General features: G+C 49.6%; 1 protein-coding gene across 1 annotated transcript in view; it reads left to right on the forward strand.

Moving 5' to 3' along the window:
- Positions 1 to 27,193, forward strand: part of LOC142924056 (fructosamine-3-kinase-like) — a 69,016-nt gene that overhangs the window by 33,743 nt on the left and 8,080 nt on the right. Inside the window, exon 2 of the mRNA XM_076065503.1 lies at positions 16,076 to 16,223. Within this exon, the coding sequence (XP_075921618.1) occupies positions 16,076 to 16,223 (148 nt within the window). The remainder of the gene's footprint in view (positions 1 to 16,075; positions 16,224 to 27,193) is intronic.

Consider the following 27,193-nt stretch of genomic DNA (forward strand, 5'->3'; position numbering starts at 1 on the left):
ATAACCCTTAAAACCCCCCAAACCTCTAAACTGCTTACCCCCTAACAACCCCAAAACCTCTAAACCCCTAAGCCCATAACCTTATAAACTCCTAACCCTCTAAACCACTAACCCTTTAACAATCAAACCCCATAAACCCTCTAAACACCTAATTCTCTAAACCGAGAACCCTTTAAAACCATAACCTTCTAAACTGTAACCCTCTAAAACTCAACCCTCAAAACCTCTTTACCCTTAAAACCATAACGGTCTAAACCCATCACGCTCTAAAATCCTAACCCATAAACCCCCAAACCTCTAACCTACTGAACCCCTAACCTAAACCCTTAAACACAAAATCTTTAAACCCAAAACCCTCTAAATCCTAACCCTCTTAACCCCTCTACCCTTAAAACCATAACCCTCTGAACCCCTAAACCCCTAACTCTTTAAACCCCTATACCCCTAATAGCCTAATCCTCTAAACACCTAACCCTTTAAACCCCTTTACCCTTAAAACCCTAACCCTCTAAACCCCTAACTCTAGAATCCCCTAAACCCCTAACACTCTCAACCCCTAAACCCTATAACCCTCGAAATACCTAAACATATAAACCCTTTATCCCCAAAATACCCCAAAACCTCTAAACCCATAACTTTATAAACCCCTAACCCTCTAAACCCCTAGCCCTTTGTGTAGTGTGTGGTGGGTGTCACGGGGTTGGTGGGTGCAGGGTGTGTGTGGTGGGTGGTGGGTATCACAGGGGGGTGTATGTGTGGAGTGTGCATGTGGTGGGTGTGGTGATAGTGGTCGTGGTTCACAACGATCCATGACCACCACCTCTACTGTGTGGTGGACCGGCCACCACACAGCAGCGCGCGTCGGAGGAGTGAACGGATGGTTCTCCCTATGCGGGCCAGGCCCCCTCGCTTCCTCTTCTCCTCCTGCATCACCATCGCCTGATCCTCTTTCCTTGTCATCTCCTTCTCCTCCACCACTATCTCCTGCACCACCATCTCCTCCTCCTGCTCCTTCTTCATCTCCACCTCCTCTGTCTCCCCCTCCATCTCCTCTTCGTCCTGCACCACCAGCTCCTCCATCAAGGTCTCCTCCTCCTGCACCACCAGCTCCTCCACCAGACTCTCCTCCTGCACCACCAGCTCCTCCACCAGGGTCTCCTCCCCCTCCTGCACCACCAGCTCCTCCACCAGTGTCTCCTCCTGCACCACCAGCTCCTCCACCAGGGTGTCCTCCTCCTCCTGCACCACCAGCTCCTCCACAAGGGTCTCCTCCTCCTGCACCACCAGCTCCTCCACAAGGGTCTCCTCCTCCTGCACCACCAGCTCCTCCACCAGGGTCTCCTCTTCCACCACAAACGTCAGCATCCATTTAGAGGCCAGGGCAAGCGCGGAGGATGGGGGCAGCGCCGGCTCCGCTCTGTAAAGAGATGCGCACGACACCGTTCCAACTTCCTGCTACAGCAGAGATCACAGCCCCCCCACCATCGTCCGCGTACGGACTAACTGTGTGCAGAGATAGATTAACCAGGCTAATAACGATGCTGCAATAATGCAGCATACCTTTGCCCATCGTGGGTCTGGTTACAGAATGGGCATTAGTCTTACGATATCACAAAGGATGAAGGGCTACATGGCAAAGATATGGCTGTCTCATTATTTGTCCTCACCCAGGAACCAATTATAAAAATACATCCGTATATAACCGAATGTATACGTGGGGTTTGAACTGTACATGTGTTCGTTTTCAGGCGGCAGGGCTGGAACTCATTCAAAGAGGAACCTGGGTTTGATTCCCATACTTGGGCCACTTTCTCCGTGTGGAATGTGGAGTGTGTTCTACCCCCTCCCCCCCCCCCCCCCCCCCCCGTTTTGTCCTGCATTGGTTTCCAAAATCAGAATACATTATTTAGACTGGATGAAGAGGAATCCGATAAGCTATGAAGCTCTTCTTTCACAGATATGCAGTCGAGGCACACGGTCAGCAAGTTACAACAACAAACAAAAGGAGTGCAACGTGTAAAAATGTAAGCAAGTCACAAAAAATTGAGCACATAAGCACAAAGTACATAAAATCCTGCCAGATTTTCAACACTAAATGTAAACTTGGGCAAGGCAGCAAAACATCAACAAAAACAGCCCCAGACCCCTCCAAGACAACACACAGTCCCTCAATAAAATTGTACATTAAAATGTAACTTTCATTCCTTTGGGTTTGGCATTTTCCTCCACGTAACTGAACCCTGACACACGCCACGCAACCAGTGTTGGATGGACATCCTCGCCAGTGTTAGAAATTGAACCTCCAAATCATTCAATCGGGATCGCATAGCAGCAGTAGCAAAAGCAAATTTGTTCTGTACTGCAAACAACTTGGCAGGACTCTACTGAAAAAGAGTCTTGAGACTGAGTGAGGCTCATGCTGGCTAAATAAGGGTAGTAGTAATAAATATAAATACATTAACAGGAGCAGAGCCGTCCCCCGGGTACGGTGTACTGGGGAAACCGCCCCAGGCACCGTGCTTTTGGCGGCCCTGTGCTTCGATGTCACGGTGTCAGACGTCAAATGTCTTTTTAACACGTAGGCTTTCGCACCAGATTGGCTCACAAATGATGACATCACATTCACATTTATCACTATTTACGACCGAAACAGGAGTATTTCTCCACAATTCTGGCCGTCACCTTATGAGGCTGGTTGCAATCCCCGGCAAAATGTATAAATCGAATAGTAAATGTGGTGGGTTTACTTTCCAACACTGGTGTGCTGATCTAGTAACTAATTGGCACATTTTGTTTACATGATACACCTTACTAATTGGCTGTGTTGGGTGGTGGTGAGTTTAACAACACATGTATATCTATGCGATCTAACCGAAAAAACCCCTGTATTGTTGCTAATACTTCCGATTTAATTGTGACTTGCCCCGGGCCCCACACCTCCCTATGGACTGCCTTGAACATTGGACAAGCAGCTCGTGGCTTACCGTCGCTCAGCAGCTCCAAAACACTGTACCCTGCCAGGAGCAGCAATGGTGGTGGCGGTGGCGTTGCTGGTGGTGCTGGTGGCCACGGTCCGGAGCCAGCTGTGACCCAGCGCCTGCGCTGGCGTCATGCGACAATCCGGATCCCATCTGTTGAGAGACGCACGGGGGTCACACGCAGCGCACATGGTGAGAGAGGCGTGGTGAGAGGATTGACGTTCCTTCCCTTCTCCCACGAGGTCCAGGAATGCACGGCAGCAGCGGTAGTCTTGGTAGCAGCGTCAATCCTTCAATACGCAGTACTCTAAAAATGCCCTGAGCCTCGCACTGCCGAGGAGCATCTTTAACAGACCTCCAAAGAGGGCGATCTTAACACCGGTGGTACTGGTCATCGGCAGGTTAACTCAGCTCCACATCTTCCTGGTTATCGGTGGAGAGCGATCGTTGATCACCTTGGTGGGGGAAATCCTCATGGGGAGGGGGGAGGGAGTGGGGGATGATTCTTACCGCAGGCAGGAGCTGACAAAGTCAACAAACTCCGGGTCGTGGCTTCTGAGTGCCCTCTGAAGTGACAAGCTCCCTGGCACCCTTCTCTTGACTGGGCAGAACATCATGCCCAAACGATCTGCAGGAGACATGCACAGCAGGAGAAACACACAGTCACCAACCACCACTTTGCCCACCTACCCACTCGCCCACGCCCCTATTTACCCACCCACTCACCCAAGGAATTGAAAATACAAAGAGACCCCCCCCCCCCCATGGCCACCCCCCCAAAAAAACTACAACAGCTCCAGGCCACACCCTAACACTGAATCCGGTCGGATGCTCGCCCCACCCTTCAACTCACCAAAGTAGTGCATTCCGTCAGGAGCTGCATCCATCATGCATTTTGGAGGCAACCCGAGGATCTGCACATGGTTGAGATAAAGGCAAAAGTCACCCGTGTAGCCGCAGCAGACTGTAGGGGCAAGTGTTTTTAGTAGTGAGTAGAAACAGCAGCAGCAACAGTAGCGGCACCTGTTGAGGGCTAGGACTGTGGCACACACAGAGAGGGGATGGTTGGCCATATTGAAGCAGGTACACACGGCACCAGGTACTCATTTGAGGCTGATTTGTACTAGGGGATGCCCAGTACCGGTTCAGATAATCCTCACTGATGTTGGCCGTGAATTGGAATCAAACTCGCATTAGCAGGTTTGTAGCTGAGCACGCTAACCGCTACACCACTGCTCCCCCCACACGTACAAGACACACACGTGTACACACATAAAACATACGATGGCTGCCATTCGCCAGATCACCAAGTAGCCAATCGCCCCCCCTCTCCTGGCTCCCCCCCATAGCCTACAACTTCAAGAAAGGAGGGGGGAATCACGAGCGGGTGAACGGCCAGTTGGAAATACCTCCATGCAGCACGGGAGGTGGTCGTCGCAGCTGTCCGACTGGAATAAATTCCTGCCGGTCGCCAACTTCGCCACTGTGCAGCCCAGTGCCCACATGTCCACTGCACACGTTAATCTGTAGCCCAGCAATACCTCCGGAGAGAGGTATGGCAGGGTCCCACCCACATGCAGAGCTGCACAACAACAACAAATATATATGTAGGTGTGTGTGTATACTCACTGTGTCATGAACAGCATCGTTATCACACACTGTCACATGTACAGACACTAAGAGACTTGCACACACACACACACTGGAACACAGACACACCCACAGGCAGAAACTCACACCCAGGTGAGGTTACTCACGTTGCCTTTTCACAAAAAAGCTGGTGCCAAAGTCCGTGACCCTGACGGTGCCGGTTACGGGATCCTTGAGTAGAACATTTTCCTAAAGGAAGAAAGGCAGAAGGAATTCACACTCGGAGGTTACGCCGATAGCATTCAGCCAGCAGTGGATCAATCACGTACCACGGTACAAGCTAAACAGGGGAACTAGGTGAGGCGTAGCGCCGTCATCAACCTTGAGTCCAGTGCAACATTCGCTGTTTTCTGACAGCTGCCACTGGGGGTGCCCCTTTCAAATGCGTCAAGATGAGCGATGTTAGTCGAGGCTCTATAGACAACTTATCCTAGTTGCTCAGCTGCCCGATAACGAGTTACGGACCAAAAACCACGCTCGAGGGCGCATGGATTTCGTGACGCCTTCCACCGCGCGTTTGTCTTGGGAAGTTTTCCATTCACAGCATGGAAGCTGACAACGGGCAGCTATCAGTTCAAACGCGTGTTTGGCACGTTTTGAAAATCATTCTTTTCAGCTCCGGTTTGTGTTTCCCAAAGTTTGGGGCAACGCTGTGATCTACATTGCTAGTTTTCTCTGTGGTGAGTCCCCCAATAGTGACACGACTCTACACGACAGTTTAATTCATACCAGATCATCACCAGAGGTAACGTGACCCTGCTTCCTTCCAGATAGACGGACAGAGCTAACACATCGACCCTGTGACCAACGTGGTTAGTTTTCTCTATGGACCGAGTCCCCAATAATGACACAACTCCGGAACAAAGTCACGCTGAATGCTGTGTCCACTCACTGGCTTGATGTCCGCATGGATGATGCTCCTGGCCTTGGTGTGGCAAAGGAACTTGAGGATGCCCCTGGTGTAAATTTTCACCATCCCCATGTGCAATTTCCGGAACCCCGCTTCCGTAATCACATCATAGAGGCTCTCCCTGTGAAAGAGGCAGCAGCAGCAACAACAATGACAACAACGAAGCAGCGTCAGTGTCATACCCTGCAATACTGCGTGGATTCTGATAACGACAATATTAATATTATATTTGCACATTCACGACTAATATGATTCATAGCTCAGTGTGGGTTTAGGTCATCGGTTTGCTGATGAACCAAATCAGTTAGCACATCTGTCCACTTGCTTTCATTGGCTCTGTTTCCGGGTGGTGGAATTATCCATTAGGAGATACAAACTCCACGCAGAAAGGCGTCCGAGTTGAGAATCGAACTCAGGGATTTTCACCGAGGGGCACAAGCGTCACCACTGCGCTGCAGCCAACCTGCTGATCGAGTGGAGGCGTGGCTATATAAAAGTGGGCAGGGCTGATTGAGAAAAGAGGAGTGGCCTCGTGCACCCGGGACACATGACAGCTCCACAGTACCGCAATGCGTGGGTGGCACAGGAATCCCAAAAGTAACATCTAGCCCCGGTGGTGTGACGTTACCACCCTCCCCTGGTGTGGAAGAGATCGGGGCTTTGATCCCGACCGTGACGCATGTATATTTTGAGTTTGCATGTTCTACCCCTGGTCACGTGGATTTTTCTCCGGGTTCTCTGGTTTGTCCCTCCACATTTAGAAACTTGTGTTTAGAGTATTTGGCTGCTATACATTTCCACATAAGCCACTTTTTTTAGCTATAATTTGTAACCAGGCCGCTTGTGAAAAATAACTGATAGGGCAGTGGGCTTTACCTGTTAAATAAAAGTTTTAGTTTAGCTAATGTAGTTAACCACGCTATGGGGGGTGGGGGGGCGGTGGGAACACATGGTACGTACTTCAACAGCTCCAGGACAATGCAGTGGTGTCCTCTGAAGTCAAAATGGTTCAGGACTTTGATGACGTTGTACTCCTCATCACTGCCCTCGCCCTGAAGTTCCAGAGCCATCTGGAGCTCCTTTCTCTGAAATGTATCATCCTTGGAGCTGTGCAGAGAAAATCCACAAATGAATCATGACTTAGACTTGCTAAAGGAATGACCAGAAACAAATTCTATTCCGAAATAAATAAATAAATATGCGTTCCCCAAGTGTAATGGCATTGTGAGTTCCGATAGCGCGCTCATGGAAGGTTCCAGAAAGGATCGGGAAGAGGATCAAATAAGCAAGGGATAGAAGGGGGTTTGGGGTGTTGCCTGAACGTAGTGATTCCCTAATGTGTGAATTGAGCCGACTCCGAGCATGGCCCCAGCCACACTCAGGATTCCCAGAAGCTGAGCCAAGCCACGGCTGAGCCACTCATGTATCTTTAACAGCAGCTGAGCGGCTCAAGCCTGAGCCAAACCACGGCTGAGCGAGAGCTGAGCCTGAGTTTTAGAGACTGAGCCACAGCTGAGTCGTGACTGAATGTGGCTCTCACAGAGCAAGGCATTATAACGTGGAATATCATGGGACCTCCTTTGCCAGTACCAAAATATCAGAATAGATTTTCCATTTTTTTCTGGCAACAAAACAGGTGTTAAGATGTTAAAACACCAAACTGAAACCTTTTACAAGGAATCATGTCTGCATTAACCATAATACTTGTGGTCAGAATGCAAACAAAAAACATACTCTGATAATATATGCATTGTCTTTGAAACTGATTGGTCCACACCAGAGACATCTTTCTTTTGAGCCTCGTCTCAAAAACGATGTTAGACCAGAGGACGCCAAAAGGCGTACAGCACAAAGACAAGCGTTATCAGAGTAATGAGAGCTCAAGGTGAACGGCTACATCATGGACCTTCTTTGGGAGTATATTTTGGTATTGGCAAAGGAGGTCCCATGATGTAGCTGCTATAACGCAGAACGCACACGTTATAACACGGAACACGCCCGTTATGACATGGGACAACCCCATTACAGCGTGGAACACGACTTTTATAGCGTGGAACGTGCCCATGATAACATGGAAGGCTCCCGTTATAACACGGACCGCACGCATTATAATCCGGAATGCTTCTGTTCTAATGCAGGAAAGCGCCCATTATAACGTGGAATGTGCCCGCTATAAAATTGCAAGGCTGAGCGGTATGACACAGTAGGCGGAATGCGGAATGATCACGTGACGTGACAGCATGCCCTCCGTTACTGATCTCTTTACATCACTGTGTGCGTGTATTTTATCTTGCAAAACTTTATCGTTACATTATATATGGGGATATTATGTTTGCTTAATGTGCTTTCCCTTAATGCGGCACTTTTCAGGAATGCATCTACCGGGTTAAATGAAGACTTAATGTAATGTAAGAGTGAACTGATCCAGAACAGGGGGAGAACATACAAACTCCACACAGGAGGACACCCGAGTCAGGAGTCGAACCGGGGACCCTCTACGTGAGGCACGACTTGTCACCACCTCATCACACGGCTGCCCACAGCACTTGACGTAACAACAACGTCGTCCTTGTGACGACACCACTCTGAATTCTTACCTCAATGGTGATCTCAAGATCTTCACTGCCACCAGGGTGTTCATCTTGTGGTCAAGGCACCGGATCACCTGGCCTTGAGCTCCATCCCCAATCTTCTTCAGCAGCTCATAGCGGTAGTGAAGGTGCTCATGGTGGACCTGCACAAAATTACACAAATTTAGACTGACTATATTTTGAAAATCACAACATGAAGAAGGATCCTCTTGTGGAGCCACTCAAAACCATCACCTTACCCTACATTGCAGGGGTCACTAAAAAGATCTCCAAAATCCTGAATAAACACAAGATCCAGGTCCGATTCAACACAGTACACAAAATCCGTGATTTAGTTCCATCTGTAAAAGATGCTCTTCCAGACATACAGTACCCGGGCGTTTACAAACTAAAGTGCCTCTGTGGTAGTAGCTACATTGGAGAAACCAAAAGACATATCTCGGATCACATCCGCGAACATAAAGCAGACTTGAAACACGGTAAGACGAACTCCTCTGCCGTGGCAGATCACTGTTACAATTCAGTGGGCTCACATGACATTGACTTCTCCAAGACGGAGGTTCTTTGCAAACCAACTGGCTACCATGAGAGATTCGTTCATGAGGCCATTCACATATACAAGCACAGAGACAATTTCAACCGAGAAGATGGATTCAGGCTCAGTAACCACTGGAAAGATGTGTTAAATCATTTCTGTTCTTAATTAATTGTAATTTTACGATGACCTTCAGACCGCAGCTCTTTCGCCAGCATTGCCTCTTAATACCTCTCACACCACGGTTAATGGTGTGGTTTACAACATGGAGTATACTAGGGCTTCGCAGCTGTCTCTCTCCCCCTCCTCTGTTCCGACCATGGACGAACTCGTCCGTCTGAATGGGGCCCGTAGCTATCCGTGGTACGGAAATTTGAGGGTAAGAATCCACCCAATTTTTCGCCATATAGCATTGTGATATATAACGACTTATGGTTGGTAGCTTAGCTGATTGGAGAATATAGAGTTTATTGATAACATGAAGGTAATTTATATTTTAGTTTTTATTGGTTCACTATATAGTACTGTGAATAGCTCAGATTTGTAGTCATTTCTGTGACCAGTCACTAGCAAATCACCCAGTTATTTCAATGCTAAATTCGCCTAGTTATTTCAATGCTAAATTCTCCTGTTTTGATTTGTACTAAGTGCCTCGGTGAATGTGTATGCTCTGACTTCAACGTAACTATTTCTGTAGCAGTTACAAGCGAATGCCTTAATTTAGCTATTTCAATGCTAAATTCTATGCTAATTCCTTTTAACAATGGGTGCCTCTGCGGATGTGTATGCTTTAACTTTTAACATAGCTATTTCTGTGACCAGTCACAAGCTAATCATTCAGCCTTTTCAATGCTAAATTTTATGCTAATTCCTTCGTCAAGGCTCTTTGTTCCTCTCACACAGCTTAAAAGCCGTGATCTGAACGTGGCTCTCTCACTCCAGCGCTGTCCTACCAGACAGTCTCGCTCCCTTCACCTGATGAAGGCCGCTTGTGTTGTGGCCGAAACGTCGTGAGAATATTATTGTGTTATTTTATTTTATCAATTTATTATTTTATTCTCATTCTACGTGACTTTACCGAAAGAACCAAAGAAGATGAATCATTGCAGTCACGAAAGCTTTAAATCGAAATGTGAGCATTATTTTACGAAATAATTGCTTTTATTAAGTATTTGGTTTTCTTAAATCTGTAATTGTGGAATGCTCTGATGTCTGCTGGCCGAGTCACCCTAAAAAAAGCTCTTTAGCTCAATGGGCTTAACTTGGGAAATAAACTTGTGATTGTGAAGTGTGTGGGAGAGTGCACGTGTGCTTTCTCTGGTTGGTTGCTGCTTAAATTGCAATGACAAGAAGCCACGAACCCCGCGACCGCTGCGCCCTGTGACCGCCCCCACGGCGGGGGCTTTGTGGCAAGTCTCACCGGAATGTAATGATGTTCGTGGTCGTCGTATCCATCGTTGTTGTGTCCCCGGGATCTGTTACGGAGCGCAAAGTACCATACTTCCTGTATGGCGACAAGCTCCAGCTTTTCCCGGTGGGTCATTTGTGGGCCAAAGAGAGCCAGGATTGCTGCAGGCAAGAGAATAACAACAGCTGTCGGTGATCTTTCATTTAAGCAGCACAGCCTCAAAAAGTCTCAAGATTCCTTTTCAGGAGGTTCCTGCAGATGCTTTACAGAGAATGGGGGCGACGCTGCTGCCATTACGTCTGCTGTGTGATCCCAATTTGAGGAATTTGCAGGGGATTTGGATGTTTTGGCCAATACCAGTTATGTCCGTATGTTAAACCATGCTTCGGCAGCCCTGCTAATCAGAAGTGAGGGGGAAAGGCAACAAACTAACAAGTTCGCAAAAATTATTGATTTAAAAGTGCATCGCTCCAGTGGCTGCCTAATGTCGGAAGAGCATTCCAGATGACTGCAGAAGCACATCTGAAAGCGTGCCATGCAGTGATCATCTTTGTTCGATGTCCAGCTATATGCAGCTCTGAGGACATCTTAGGTTGCTTGGGTTTGAAAACGGGGTTAACGAATTAGATAAATATAACACAGGTATGCCAAGAAGGATTTTATGAAATAAGAATAGCTTTTACCCTTTCTGGCACAAAAACAGGTGTTAATATGTTCAAACACCAAATAGATACCTTTTGCAAGGCATCAAGTCTGCATTTACCACACGTACTTGTTGAAAAATATGCAAACAAACATGCTCCGATAATATATGGGCATTGTCTTTGAAACTGACTGGCCCGCACCAGAGACAGCCTTCTTTATGACCTTGTCTCGTCGGTGTTAGACCAGAGAACGGCAAAATTCGAACGGTACATCACCCATGCAACATGGCCACCATGAAGTCCCCCATGCATCATGGTCACTGTGACGTCCCCCTTGAAACATGACCGTCGTGATGTCCCACCATTCAGCGTGGCCATCTTGACGTCACTCATTTCTATTCTTACCTTGTGGCGATTTGCTGCGGATGGAGCCGGTGCGCGCTGAGGACAGCGCACTCCACGTGGTGCAAGACTCGCCGTTACTCCGAGCCTCTCCAGCTCGGCTGATCTACACACACAAAGACAAAGGTCCACCACATGGGCTTGATTAAGATGTTGGAGCAAGTGCAGTGGGCGAGCACTGAGCCAGCATCTCTGACATCCTGGGCTCCACATTCAGGAGGGTCCTGCCGAGATGTTGCCAGTTCTCAGCGTTGGGATATTTGGCCAATATCAGTTGCCATGCTTGGATTTACAATGAAAGACGTGTGGATTTCGAGGTCACACGCAGGTCAATGGGATCGTTCAAACTGTTAAGAGGAGTGAGTGGGACTCGGGCCGGACGAGCCATGGCTAGGAGGGACAACAATGGCTCACGGTCAAGAATAATAACGGAGCGACAACCAAGGAACAGAACACATCAGAGAGGAGAGCCGCCAGAGAGATGGTGCGACGAAATCGGCGCTTGGCGGATTATTCCATCACAGGATGTGAGGGGTAGTAGGGTCTCAGGGAGGGAGGCGTTCATCCATCAGTGGATAGATAACAGCGCTGTAGATGCTCACGCGTAGACGGGCACGTACACCAACAGAATCTCGGAGAGACACTCTGATAGACCCGCACACACTTAGGCGGGCAAGGAGAAGCACACCCAGGTATACAGGTGACAAGTAGGCACACGCAGAGGGGAGAACACACGTCCACCCATACTTCACCACACGAGTCGAGGAGCCACATGTACCTCCATGGTAGCAACTTGCAGACGAGGGTGCTCAGAGCTCACGGTGTCTCTCGCGCGGTCCGGGTCTCTGCGTGGAGAGCGGCAGACAGAGGCAAGGGACACGCAGAGTTGAAGGGGCATGACACACCCACGTCTAAACCCACGTCACGTCACAATGCGGACTCTCATCAACACGGACTCACATCCTCACCAGTCACACAATACGAAAAATACAAAAAACAACAACTGCCATTCGCCACTAAGTAGCGGTGATGTGACCATGGCGCCTGTGCCAGGCCAGGTGCACTTTGAGACCACGTGAAGTGCCGAAGGCTCACTGACAGGCGGTCACAGGTCAGACCCAGGTGCCATGAGTTGTCTGACTGAGATGACTGTGCCAACTTGCTGCATTTTAGATGCCCGGCTCAAAGGTTGTTGTCGTGAGCGTTGCTCCTCTGTTCGGACACCACTACTAACACTACTCCTAACACCACCAACACCACTACTACGAACACCACCACTACGAACACCACCACTACGAACACCACTACTACGAACACCACTACTAACACCACAATTAACACCACGAACAAAGACAAAGATCCCCCGTATAGCCTTAACAGACTGTTGGGGCAAGTGCTGTCCGCGAGCACCTATGAAGGCCGCCACGGCACACGAGGGGGTGGGTAGCCAACACCACGCCCGGCCGCCTTTGTCTCCCCAGTGGCAATGTTTGCACCTCGCACCAGATACTCATTTAAGGCTGAGTCAATCTAGGGTGAGGCCCAGGACCAGTTCAGATAATCGTCACCAATGTTGACTGTGAGCGGGAATCAAACCCAGGTCGCCAGGTTCTTAGCGCAGCGCGCTAACTGCTACACTACCCCACTAACACCATCACTAACACCACTACTAACACCACCACCAATAATACCACCAACACTAACACCACCACTAAGACCACCACGAACACCACTACCAGCACCAATAATACCACCATCACTAACACCACCACGACTAACACCAGCAACAAAAATTCCACCATCACTAACACCAACAACAACAATCGCCATTCGCCACTAAGTGGCGGTGATGTCACCACGACGCTTGTGCCAGGCCATGTGCACCTTGAGGCCACGTGAAGTGTCGAACGCCCGCCCGCTGGCAGGAGGTCACGGGGCAGACCCAGGTGCCACAGGTCGACTGACTGAGATGACTGGCTGATGCACCACCTGTGCCCCTTACTGTGCCAACTTGCTGTGCTTTAGCCATCCGGCGCTCTGCTCGTTGTTGTGAGCGTCGTTCCTGCGCTCTCCGTTGTTGTTGGAGGGCGACTGCCTCCAACTGCCCAGTAGCGTCCTTCACGAGCCTCTTCCACAGAGGCCGATCTTGACACAGCTGGTACCAGTTATCGGCAAGTCCACTCAGCTCCACATCCTGCTGTACCACATCATTCTATCTCTTCTCTAGCCCGTGCTGCATCCCTTCAGCCCCCTCGATCCGGCCAAATAAAAGCTGCTTGGGCATGCGGTGATTGGGCATGCGGGCTACATGGCCCAGCCAACGCAGCCTTGCCTGCCGGAGGAGCTCACTGATGAGGCTTTGTCCAGATCTTTCGAGGATTTGTGAGTTCCTCACACAATCCAGCCTGGTTAAACCCAGGATTGATCAGAGGCAGGCCAGCCTCAACGTTTCTAACCGGCAAAGATGTTCCATTAGGGGGGTCCACGTTTCACAAGCGTAGGGAAGGGAGGGAATGACTGTGGCTGAGAAGACCCGAAGCTTCGTGTGGAGCGACAGACCAGGTAGCTTCCACACAGCGTTACGCAACTGCTGAAAAGATAATGCCGCTCGACTGATTCGGAGTGAGACCTCTGCTGTTAAACCGGAGACGGTCATGAGCACACTGCCCAGGTATGGGAAACTTTCCACTCTCTCCACAACTGCCCCATCACCGATTGGGAGTTGTGGAGGTGGAGTGCCCGATGGTACAAAATACCCAGGCAGGTGCTTCGTTTTGGTGGGGCTGATGGTAAGGCCCCACCTCTTAGTGGCACACTCCAGTTTTAGCAGCAGCGCCTCCAACTCCTCCTCTGAGTGAGCCGCAATTATCACGTCATCGGCATACATAACGTGGTTGACCAATAGGGAGCCATCCCTTGACGGCATCCGGGCATTGATCAGCCTCCCACTGTATCTGTACCAGATGGAAATTCCTCCGGTACAGCTACTGAAGGCCTCACGAACTACGTGCTCGAAATAGATGTTAAATAATGTTGGAGCCAGAGGACATCCCTGTCGCACCCCAAGGTGAACAGGGAATGGCTCCGACTCCCGGCAATGTAGTTTTACCCAGGTCCGCTCACCATAATGAAGGTCCTTAAAGATCGTGAGCAGCGGGTCAGGGACTCCGAAAGCACGAAGAACCCAGAGCCCAGGCCTACTGATGGTGTCATAGGCCTTTACCAGGTCAATAAAGCAGAGATGTAGGTCTTGTTGGAATTCCCTACACCTCTGCTTTAGCAAACGGACAGAAAATATGGCATCTGTGCAGGACCACCCTTTCCTGAAACCACATTGGGGCTCCGCAAGCCTCTCCTCAGCATGCCTGGTAAGGCAGTGTTGAATAATCCTTGCCAGGACCTTTCTCAGCACACTGAGGAGTGAGATGCCCCTGTAGTTGTTACAGTCTGTGCGGTCTCCCTTCTTAAAGATGGGGACCACCATGGCATCCAATCACCTCACTTACACCACCATCACTAATACCACCAACACCAACACCACTAACACCAGTAACACCACCACTATCACCACTACTAACAACCACAATCACTAACACCACCATCACTAACACAACTAACACCACCACCATCACGAGCACCCCCACCACTAATACCACCAACATTAACACCACCACTCCTCCCCCTGCCAGTATGGGACACCAAAGACAAAGATCCCCGTAGAGACTTAACAGGCTGTAGGGGCAAGTGCTGTTAGCCAGCAGTACGTATGAAGGCCGGCACGACACACGAGGGGGTTGGATTGCCAGCACCACGCCCGGCCGCCTTTGTCTCCCCAGTGGCGATCTTTACACACCACACCAGGTACTCATTCGAGGTTGAGTCAACCTAGGGGAGGCCCAGCACCGGTTCAGATAATCGTTACTGCTGTTGGCCTTTAGAGGGAATCCAACTCGGGGTCGCCGGGTTCATAGCGCGGCGCGCTGTCAGCTCTACGACCGTTCCACACACACACAGACTCACACAGAGACTCGCACACATACAGACTCACACACAGAGACTCACACAGACTCACACACACACAGAGAGACTCACACACACACAGACACAGAGACTCACACACACACAGAGACTCACACATACAGAGAGTCACACACACACAGACTCACACATACAGAGAGTCACACAGAGAGTCACACACACAGAGACTCACACCGAGAGTCACACACACAGAGAGTCTCACACACACACAGACTCACACAGAGACTCACACACATACAGAGAGTCACACACACAGAGTCTCACACACAGACTCACACACACACAGACTCACACAGAGAGACTCACACACACACAGAGTCACACACACACACAGACTCACACAGAAAGCCTCACACACACACAGACTCGCACAGAGAGACTCACACCACCACCGCCACCACTCACCCACAGCTCGGTTCCACTCCTGCTCTGGGGTCGGTCCGCGTCTCTCTAACGGCCAAACTGCCAGTGGGAAGCACGTGGCGCGAGACGCGGGGGTGGTCCAATGTAACCACGCCCCCCGTGACGTTAGAGCCATGAGCTCCTCCCCCTCACACCTGAGCTCCTCCCCCGTGCCCCCCCTCGCGACCACGCCCCATGGTCCGCCATTTCCCTCCCCCTCGCTACCCCCCTGCCCCCCCTGCCCCTCCTCGTGACCCCCCTTCCCCCCCCCGCCCCTCCACATTCGCAACCCCCCATGCCCCCTCACAACCCCCCATGCCCCCTCACAACCCCCCATGCCCCCTCACAACCCCCCATGCCCCCTCACAACCCCCCATGCCCCCCCTTTTTCTCCACCTAACGAACCCCCTCTATGCTCCCCCTCACCCCCCCCCTTGCCCCCCCTGCCCTCCCCCTCGCGACCCGCCCCCTCACCCCCCATGCCCCGCCCCCCTCCCCCCCTGCTACTTCCGCTTAGGCCGGGGCCGAGTGGAGGCGGCGCGCGCTGTGGATTGTGGGTGGCGAGCGGCTGATTTGGATTCCCGCTCACGGCCACCGTCAGTGGCTCGCGAAATCTTCTGAAGCGGCGGCTCGCTGGGCCTCCTCTACGTCGACTCAGCCTGAAGGTGAGAACCTCGCGCGGTGTGTCCACATCAGCGGCGGTGGCGGTGGGGAGAGACAAAGGAGGCGCCTGGCCCACAGCCGTCACGTTCTGCTGAGTTCACGGCGCTGCTTCAAGCAGAGCTCGGCCCTGCTGCTGCTGCTGTTGAGAGGCACTCCCAGAGGGCCGTGTGGCTGATGGGAATTATAGTTGTGGTTAAATTATAGTTGTGGTTACAGTTGTTGGTCGTGGTTATTGTTGTGTGGTTGTTATTGTGGTGGTTGTGCAGGTGGTGGCACACGAGTTAACCCATAGCACCAGGGTCTAGCCCTCCTCTTGTACCTAGCCAGGCAGAGCAGTCAACCCATGGCACCTGAGTCTGGCCCGTGGCCTCCTCCTGCACTTAGCCTGGCACAGCCGTCAAACCTTGGCACCTGAGTTATTGTGGGGACATCACCGCCACGTAGTGGTGAATGGTGACTGTTGATGTGTGTGGGCTTGTGTGTGAGTATGATGGTGAATGCGTGAGTATGATGGTGAGTATCATGGTGAGTGTATCATGGTTAGTTAGTAATACTGATTGTGAGTTTGACTAATTCTCCTCCCTCTCGCTGTCTCTGCTTTCCCCCCTAACTACCTCGCCTGGTGTACAGGAGGTTGTGGGTTCGACCCCGACCCTGATGCCTGCTGTATATTTGGAGTTTGCGTGTCTCTGTCTCTCCCCGTGGTCGTGTGGACTTTTTCTCCGGGTCCTCCGGTTTTTCCCTCCACATTTAGAAACATTCGTTTAAAGTTTTGACTTAAAACTTTAGTGACTGTGATGATGAGCCACTTCGTTGAGCTATCATTGGTGCCAAGTCGCTTCTGAAAAAGAGATGTTTAGCTCAGTGGACCTTAGTCTAGTTTTCTCTCTCCTTCCCGAGCACAAGAACAAGCAGGAGCAGGGGTAGGAGCATTCTCCACTTAGTGGTGGTGACGACACCACGGCGCTTGTGCCAGGATATGTGCACCACAGATATCCATCACATAGAGACCCATAGAGTCATCACACATAGACCTATACACTCACCACGCACATACCCTCAGACTTGCACAGAGAACCATAGACTCACCACAGAGACCCATAGAGTCATCAGACAGAGAAGCACAGACTCAGACAGATCCACAGACTCGCACAGAGCCCTATAGACTCACCAAACAGAGACATAGACTCACCAAACAGAGACATAGACTCACCAGACAGATACCCATAGACTCAATCGTACCCATACTCACACAGAGACCCATAGACTCACCACAGAGACCCATAGACTCACCACAGAGACCCATAGACACATCAGACAGAGACGCATAGACTCACCCCACAAAGACGCAGAGACTCACCCCACAGAGACCCATAGACTCAGAGAGCCACCCATAGACTCACCAAACAGACCCATAGACTCACCACATAGAGACCCATAGAGTCATACAAAAACGCATAGACTCATCACACAGAGAACCACCGAATCAAACAGACTCGCACAGAGCCCTATAGACTCATAAAACAGAGACACATAAACTCACCACACAGAGACCCACGGACTCTCACAGAGACCCATAGACTCACCACACACAGATCCATCGACTCACAGAGAGACCCAAGGGCTCGCGTGTGTGGTTATTTAGTTGAAGGTGGAGGGGGATTACCAGCCCCTTGCACCCATCCAGAACTCCCTGTTGCCACTGTGTGGCTGCGAGGCGACGTGAGGTTTACAGCTGGTCAGGTTTGGCGCCCCCCCCCCCCCCCCCACAAAATGGCATTTCTCACAACCACCGCCGCGTTATCGACCGTCGCCATTCGCCAATAAGTGACAGTGACGTCACCACGGTGCCTGTGCCAGGCCAGGTGCACTTTGAAGCCACGTGACGTGTCGAAGGCTCGCTGACCGGAGATCCTGGAACAGACCCAGGTGCCATGGGTTGGCTGACTGAGATGACTGGCAGATGCACCACCTGTACCCCGTACTGTGCCAAATTGCTGCATATTTATCATCCGGTGTTCCGCTCGTTGTTGTGAGCGTCACTCTTCCGTTGGTGGAGGGCGACTGTCTCCAACTGCCCAGTAGAAGCGTCCTTCACGAGCCTCCCCCGCAGAGGCCGATCCCGACACCGCTGGTACCAGTCGTCGGCAAAGCCCACTCAGCTCCACATCCTCCCGTAATGCATTAGTCCACCTCCACTCCAGCCCATGGCGTGCCCGCCCATCCCCCTCCATCCACCCACATACTCACCTACCGGCTTACTGACACACTCACCCACTCATATCTGCTCACGCACCCACACATTACATTTTAAATGCAGGCCACGCAAAGCATCGTGATCAGTTTACACCAAAATCTACTCTCAACCACTTAAACCACATATTTGTGAATGATGCGCACCCTATTCTGCCACTACGGTTGTGTGCAGGGTGTTGTGATGTCACGTAGTACGACGTTTCTCCTGGTCCCCCCCCTCCTCCGTTATAACGCGCCATCTATCTATGGCCTCGTCGCATTGGCCTTCATGGACGAGTGGTGATGGTGAAAGATGATCAGCGGTGGACACTGAATTACTGGGGCCCCATTTAACGTTCAGGTGACACGGGACACGGTACGTGAAGAACCTTTTAACTGTCCTGTAAGCAGACTCCTCTGCGTGGGATATTTAACACCTCTTAATGCACAGACAACAGCCAACTCAGCCTCGCCTGCCGGAGGAGCTCACTGATGATCGGACAGTGTCCAGATCTCTCAAGCATCTGTGAGCTACTCGCACACAAAGATCCCCCGTGTAGCCTTTAACAGACTGTTGGGGCAAGTGCTTTATAACATCATCAAAGGGGCGCTGCAATATGATGCAATCAAAATCACCGATCAGAGATTTTCCTATATATTGTCTTTGTTGATCGTGAATCGAGACTAATTGTATTGATTCCTCTCAATCGATCCGGCAGTAAGCTCAAAATGTCCGATTTTATCTGCAATATTCTGCGTTTCACAGATCATACAAAGCAACGGTATTGATGCCCGATTTGTATGAGCGGGTGGGTGGCAGGGTGAGTGGGTTTGTGAGTGGGTGAGTGAGTGTGTGGGTGGCTTTAGTAGTTGAGCGGGTGGGTGAGTCAGATAATGAGGCGCCGCAGTGGCGAGATGTTAACTCCCTCGCCCAGAATACAGGATGTAATCAATTCGATCCCGACCCTGAAGCCTGTATATTTGGAGTTTTCATCTTCTTCCGTGGTCGCGTCGATTTTTTTGATTCCTTGGGGTTTGTTTTACACGTAGGCTTTCGCGACCAATATTATCCATAATAGAGGGTTTTTTTTGGGTTAGATCGCGTAAATATATAAATGTGTCGTTAAAAAACCCACCACCACCCGACACAGCCAACTAGTATGGGTTGTCACGTAATCAGAACATTCCAATTTGTAACTAGTACAGCACACCGGTGTGTTGGAGAGTCAAGCCACAACATTTACAATCTGAGTACAACTTTTCGCCAGTAATTACAACTAGCTTCATCAGGCGACAGCCAGATTTGTGGAGAAGTTAGTCTGTTTCGTTCCTTATAAAGAGGCATAGATGTGGTTACCACACTTTGGCGCTCTTGATGCAAAGTGGGGAGGGGTGGAGAGATTAATGAGTCAACGTACATTATGCATGCGCATTATGTGAACCCTTTGCGCTTGTCCTTCTGGTCCATTGTGTGCATTAAGTTAGCCGGGTTTTCCCTCCGCATTTCAAATCAACATGCGTTTAAAGGATTTGAATGCAATAAATGTTTACGTGATAAGCCACTTCGTCGACCTATTATTTGTAACCAGGTCACTTGATATACCTCTGTGGGCCTTACCTGGTAAAATAAAAAAAAAATTGTTTAGTTTCAGTTTATTGGATGGTTGAGTGGGTAGGTGGGATTTTGAGTGTGTGGGTGGGTCAGTTGGAGATTGAGTGGGTGTCAGGGTGAGTGGGTGGGTAAATTGGTGAGTGAGTGAGTGTGTTTGAGATCCAGTGGGTGGGTTTGTGAGTGGGTGGGTGAGTAGGTGGCTGAGTCGGAGAGTGGAGTGCCATGGTGGCGAGATGTTAACTGCCTCGTCTTTTATAAACGAGGTCATGGGTTCGATCCCGACCCTGACGTCTGTATATTTAGAGTGAGTGGGTGTGTAGGTGGGTGCATAGGTAAGTTCTTGAGTGAGTGGCTTGGTGTGTTGATGAGTCAGTAGGTTAGTGAGTGAGTGGGTTTGTGAGTGGGTGAGTGAGTGTGTGGGTGGCTTTAGTAGTTGAGTTGGTGGGTGAGTCAGATAATGAGGCGCCACAGTGGCGAGATGTTAACTCCCTCGCCTGGTATATTGGAGTTCGTAGGTTCCCCCCAACCCTAAAGCCTGTATACATTTGGAGTTTGTATCTTCTCCCCATGGTCGGTTGGAATTTTCTCCGGGTTCTCCGGGTTGTCCCTCCGTATTTAGAAACATGCATTTATAGAACTTGGCTGCTATAACGTTCTACGTGAAAAGCCACTTCATTGAGCTGTTATTTGTGGGCAGATTGCTTCTGATAAAGATTTATTTAGCTGTGGGCCTTACCTGGAAAAAAACTCGTTTTAGTTCAGTGTTTTTTTTTATGATTGGCTGGGTGCGTGGGTGAGTGGGTTGGTGTGTGGGTGGGTGGATGAGTGGATGGGTGAGTAGCTGGATGCATGAGTGTGAGTTAGAGATTGAGAGAGTGGCTTGGTGAGTGTGTGAGTGGCTCGGTGGTTGAGTTTGTGGGTGGCTGAGTAAGCTGGTTGAGTAAGTGGCTGGTTGAGTTAGTAGGTGGTTGAGTTCATGTGTTGTTGAGTTAATGGGTGGGTATTTGAGTGGGTGGGTGTGTGGGTTCATGGATGGGAGAGTCGGAGAATGGAGCGCCATTGTGGTGAGATGCGAACCACTTCACCTGGAAAACAGGAGGTTGTGGTTTCGATCTCGACCCTTCTGCCTGTATATTTGGAGTTTGCACGTTCTCCCCTTGGTCGCATGGATTTTTCTCCATGTCCTCCGGGTTTTCCCTCTGCATATAAAATCAACATGCATTTATAGGATTTGGCTGCAATAAATGTCCGCGTGATAAGCCACTTCGTTGGCCTATCATTTGTAACCAGGTCACTACTGAAAGCGATGTACAGTATATAGCTCTGTGACCCTTACCTGGTAAAATAAAATTAGTTTAGTTTATTGGCTGGGTTGGTGAATGGGTAGGTGGGTTGTTGTGTGCTTGGGTTGGTGGGTTAGAGATTGAGTAGTTGTCAGGGTTGAGTGGGTTTGTTATGAGTGGGTGGGTGAGTGGGTGGCTACGTCAGATAGTGGAGTGCCATTGTGGCGAGATGTTAACTTCCTCGTATTTTATGCAGGAGGTTGTGAGTTCAATCCCGACCCTGACGCCTGGAAATTTGGAGTGTGCATGTTGTTCCTGTGGTCGCGTGACATTTAATCAGAGTTCTCCGTGTTGTCCTGCTGCATTTAGACACATGCATTTATATAATTTAGCTTCTACGTGAAAAGCCACTTCATTGAACTGTTATTTGTGGTCACGTGGCTTCTGAAAAATATCTATTTTGCTGTGGGCCTGACCTGGTAAAATAAAAATAAATATTTAAAATTTAGTTTAGTGTGTGGATAATTGGGTGGGTGGGTGAGTGGGCAAGTGCATGGGTGAGTGTCTGGGTGGTTTTATGGGTACTGAGTGGCTGGGTGAGTCAGTGCCTGGATGCATGTGACGGTGGGTGTTTAAGTGAGTGGGTGACTGTGTGGGTTAGTGGGTGGGAGAGTCATATAGTGGGGGGCCACAGTGGCGATATGTTAACTACCTCGCCTCGTATACAGAAGGTTGTGGGTTCGAACCTGACCCTAATGCCTGTATATTTCCCTCCACATTTAGAAACATGTATTTAGAGGAGTTGGTTGCTATAAATGTATACATGATAAGCCACTTTTTTGAGCTATAATTTTTGGCGATGGTGCTTCTGAAAACAATATTTATAGCTCAGTGGGCCTTACCTGGTAAAATAAACCTGGTTGAGTTAGTGGGTGGTTGAGTTAATGGGTAGTTTAATTATTGGGTGGCTTTATTATTGTTTGGTTGAGTGATGGGTGGGTGGATGATTAGTTATTTGGGTAGTGGGTGATTTGATGAGTCGGTGAGTGGCTGAGGGAGTGGGAGGTGGTTGGGTGAGTGTGTGGGTTAGAAATGGAGTGGATGGCAGGGTGAGTGAGTAGGTGAGTGGCTGGGTAATTAGGTGAGTGGCTCGGTAAATAATTGAGCAGCTGGGCGAGTAGGAGAGTGTATGGGTGAGTGTGGGTGGGTATGTGGTTGGGTGAATGAGTGTGTGGGAAGGAGGTTAGGTGGGTAGTGGGTGGGCTATACATTGAGTGAGTGCGTTAGTGACTGGGTGAGTGAGTGGGCAGGTAGGTGGGTGAGTGGGTGGGTTAGCGATTGAGTGGCTCGGTGAGTGAGTGCTGGGTCGGTGAGTGGGTGAGTAGGTGAGTGTGTGGGTGTTAGTTAGTGGGTGGGTGATTGATGGGGTGGGTGTGTGAGTGAGGAGATGGGTGGGTGGGTTGGTGAGTCCATGAGGGAGTAAGTGGGTGGTTGGGCGAGTGCATAAGTGAGTGGGTCAGTGAGTGGGTGTGTGGGTGTGTGTAGATTAGTTTGGTATGAGATTGAGTGGGATGCTGGGTGAGTGGTTGAGAAGATAGGTGGGCAAGTTAATGAGTGAGTGGGTGGGTGAGCGGAGGGGTGAGTGACGGGTTGGGTGAGTGAGTGAATGGGTGAGTGACGGCTGGGTGGGTAATTTAACATGGGAAGTTGAGTGGGTAAGTTAGCGTGTAAGTGAGTGGATGGTTGAGTCAGAGAGTGAGGCGCCAAGGTGGTGAGATGTTCACTATTTTGCCTAGTATACAGGAGGTGGTGGATTCGATCCCGACCCTGTCGCCTGTATATTTGGAGTTTGTAAGTTCTCACCCGTGGTCGCCTGGATTTTGTTCTAGATCCTCAGGGTTTTCCCTCTGCATTTAGAAGCAACATGCGTTTAGAGGATTTGGCTGCAATAAATGTATCTGTGATAAGCCACTCGTATATCTATCATTTGTTGCCAGGTCTGTTCTGAAAAGGATCTATATAGCTCAGTGGGCCTTACCTGGTAAAATAAACCTGGTTGAGTTAGTGGGTGGTTGAGTTAATGGGTAGTTTAATTATTGGGTGGCTTTATTATTGTTTGGTTGAGTGATGGGTGGGTGGATGATTAGTTATTTGGGTAGTGGGTGATTTGATGAGTCGGTGAGTGGCTGAGGGAGTGGGAGGTGGTTGGGTGAGTGTGTGGGTTAGAAATGGAGTGGGTGGCAGGGTGAGTGAGTAGGTGAGTGGCTGGGTAATTAGGTGAGTGGCTCGGTAAATAATTGAGCAGCTGGGCGAGTAGGTGAGTGTATGGGTGAGTGTGGGTGGGTATGTGGTTGGGTGAATGAGTGTGTGGGAAGGAGGTTAGGTGGGTAGTGGGTGGGCTATACATTGAGTGAGTGCGTTAGTGACTGGGTGAGTGAGTGGGCAGGTAGGTGGGTGAGTGGGTGGGTTAGCGATTGAGTGGCTCGGTGAGTGAGTGCTGGGTCGGTGAGTGGGTGAGTAGGTGAGTGTGTGGGTGTTAGTTAGTGGGTGGGTGATTGATGGGGTGGGTGTGTGAGTGAGGAGATGGGTGGGTGGGTTGGTGAGTCCATGAGGGAGTAAGTGGGTGGTTGGGCGAGTGCATAAGTGAGTGGGTCAGTGAGTGGGTGTGTGGGTGTGTGTAGATTAGTTTGGTATGAGATTGAGTGGGATGCTGGGTGAGTGGTTGAGAAGATAGGTGGGCAAGTTAATGAGTGAGTGGGTGGGTGAGCGGAGGGGTGAGTGACGGGTTGGGTGAGTGAGTGAATGGGTGAGTGACGGCTGGGTGGGTAATTTAACATGGGAAGTTGAGTGTGTAAGTTAGCGTGTAAGTGAGTGGATGGTTGAGTCAGAGAGTGAGGCGCCAAGGTGGTGAGATGTTCACTATTTTGCCTAGTATACAGGAGGTGGTGGATTCGATCCCGACCCTGTCGCCTGTATATTTGGAGTTTGTAAGTTCTCACCCGTGGTCGCCTGGATTTTGTTCTAGATCCTCAGGGTTTTCCCTCTGCATTTAGAAGCAACATGCGTTTAGAGGATTTGGCTGCAATAAATGTATCTGTGATAAGCCACTCGTATATCTTTCATTTGTTGCCAGGTCTGTTCTGAAAAGGATCTATATAGCTCAATGGGCCTTGCCTGGTGAAATAAAAAGTAAATTTCGGTTTAAAGCTTTCATGACTGCAAGGATTCATCTTCTTGGTGCTTGGTAAAGTCACGTAGAATGGGAATAAAATAATAAAATAAGACAATAAAATTCTCACGACGTTTTAGCCACAACACAAGTGGCCTTCTTCAAGTGAAGAGACAGGTCTGTCCGGAAGACAGAGCTTGAATGAACGCTGACATGCAAGGACCGCGTCTATTAAGCTGTGTGGGCGGAGTTAAAATATGAATTTGCATGTTACCAGCATCACCTCCGGAGAGGAGGAGGGAGGGGGCTGGGAACACAGGCAGAGAGGAAACAGGAAAAGGGGCAAGTGCAACAGCCAAGGTGCGCTGTTGTGTCCTGAGTTGCCTTATGACTATGCTGTAAACTGGACTACTATATAATGCAATATTATACCTTCCAATCTAAACTACATGGTATAACATCATATCATAGACAGATTCCACTTTTGAATTATACTATGCGTTACTTTACACTACCCTATACTTTAGATTATAAACTATTAGACTTGTGATATTACACTGTCTTATTCTATGAACCCAACTATATACCACACTGATGTATATTCATTATGCAATTACGATGCTATATATTGCCTTATGAGTTATGTTAAACATTACAATGTTATACTATTGATTATTATACTACATGTTGTAAACCATACCATTGACCGTGGTGTGAGAAGTATTTAGAGGCAGTGCCAGTGAAAGGGCTGCGGTCTGAAAATCACCATAAAATACAATCAATTAAGAACCGAAATGGTTTAAAACATCTTTCCAATGGTTACTAAGCCAGAATCCATCTTCTAGGTTGAAATTGTCTCTGTGCTTGTATATGTGGATGGCCTCATGAACGAATCTCTCATGGTAGCCGGTTGGCTTGCAAAGAACCTCCTTCTTGGAGAAGTCAATGTCATGTTAGCCCACTGAATTATAACAGTGATCTGCCACGGCAGAGGAGTTCCTCCTACCGTGTTTCAAGTCTGCTTTATGTTCGCGGATGGGGTCTGATATATGTCGTATGGTTTCTCCAATGTAGCTGCTACCACAGTTGCACTTTAGTTTGTAAACGCCCGGGTACTGTATGTCTGGAACCACATCCTTTACAGATATAACCAGATCACGGATTTTTTTTGTACTGTGTTGAATCGGACCTGGATCTTGTGTTCATTCAGGATTTTGGAGATATTTTTGTGACCCCCGCAATGTACAGTGAGGGAAAAAAAGTATTTGATCCTCTGCTGATTTTGTACGTTTGCCCACTGCCAAAGAAATGATCAGTCTATAATTTTAATGGTCGGTTTATTTGTGGTGAAGGTTGTTTTGAAAACGAGCTATGTAGCTCATTGGGCCTCACCTGGTAAAATAAACATAATTTAGTGTGTCGGTGAGTGAGCGGTGTGTGAGTGAGTGCATACGTGTGTAGGTGAGTGGGCGGTGGGTGAGTGAGATATTGGGTTAGATATATAGTAGTGGGTGGCTTGCTGAGTGGGTGAGTGGCTCGGTGGTTAAGTTAGTGGGTGGTTGAGGTAGTGGGTGGTTTAATTAATAGGTGATTTAGTTTGTGAGTGGTTGGATTATTGGGTGGTTTACTGATGGGTGGGTGAATAATTCCTTGGTAATGGGTGAGTAGATGAGTGGGCGGGTGGTTGGGTGAGTGGGGGATTAGAAATTGAGTGGATTGCAGGGTAAGTGGATGTGTAAGTGGGGTGGGTAAGTAGGTGAGTGGCTGAGGGAGTGGGCAGCTGGTTGGGTGAGTGGGTGGGTTAGAAATTGAGTGGGTGGCAGGGTCAGTTGATGTGTAAGTACTGGGTGAGAAGGTGAGTGGCTCATTGAGTAAGTGAGTGGATGGGCGAGTAGGTGAGTGGATGGATGAGGGAGTGAGTGGGTGAGTGAATTAGTGGGTGGGTGAGTGGATGTTTGGGTGGGTGGATGAGTGAGTGAGTGTGTGGGTGAGTGAGTGAGTGTGTGGGTAGGTGGTTAGGTGGTTAGTGTGTGGGTTAGAAGTTGAGTGGGTTAGTACCTGAGTGAGTGAGTCGGCGGGTGGGTTGGTGAGTTCGTTGTTGGATGAGTGGGTGAGTATTAGTGGGTAGGTATGTAGGTGAGTGATTGACTGTGTGGGTGGGTGAGTGAGTGAAGAGATGGGTAGGTGGGTTGGTTTGTGGGTGCGTGAGTGCATAAATGGGTAGGTGAGTGAGTTAGTGGGTATGAGATTGCGTGGGTGGCTGGGTGAGTGGTTGATAATTAATTTTGATGAGTTAGTGGGTGGGTGAGTCGGTGAGTGAGTGGTTGGGTTAGCATATGGGTAAGTGAGCAAGTGGTTGGGTGAGTGTGTGGGGTAGTGGGTGATTGAATAAGTGGGTGAGTGAGGGGCTGGGTGGTTGGCTTGGGTAGTGAGATTGTGGGTGGGTAAGTGAGTGGGTGAATGGGTGTATTGGTCGGTGAGTGTGTGAGTAAGTTAGTCGGCACGTGATTGAGCGGGTGGCTGGCTGAGTGCGGGAGAAGATGGGTGGGTGAGTTAGTGGGTAGGTGAGTTGGTGCGTGGTTGGGTGAGTGAGGGGGTGGTTGGGTGAATCGGGGAGTGACTGGTGGGTGAGTAAGTTAATGTGGGAGGTTGAGTGGGTGAGTTAGTGTGTAA

The sequence above is a fragment of the Petromyzon marinus genome, chromosome 8, assembly GCF_048934315.1.
Source record: "Petromyzon marinus isolate PM22_M1 ecotype Great Lakes invasive population chromosome 8, UKy_Petmar_22M1.pri1.0, whole genome shotgun sequence".
Taxonomy (NCBI): domain Eukaryota; kingdom Metazoa; phylum Chordata; class Hyperoartia; order Petromyzontiformes; family Petromyzontidae; genus Petromyzon; species Petromyzon marinus.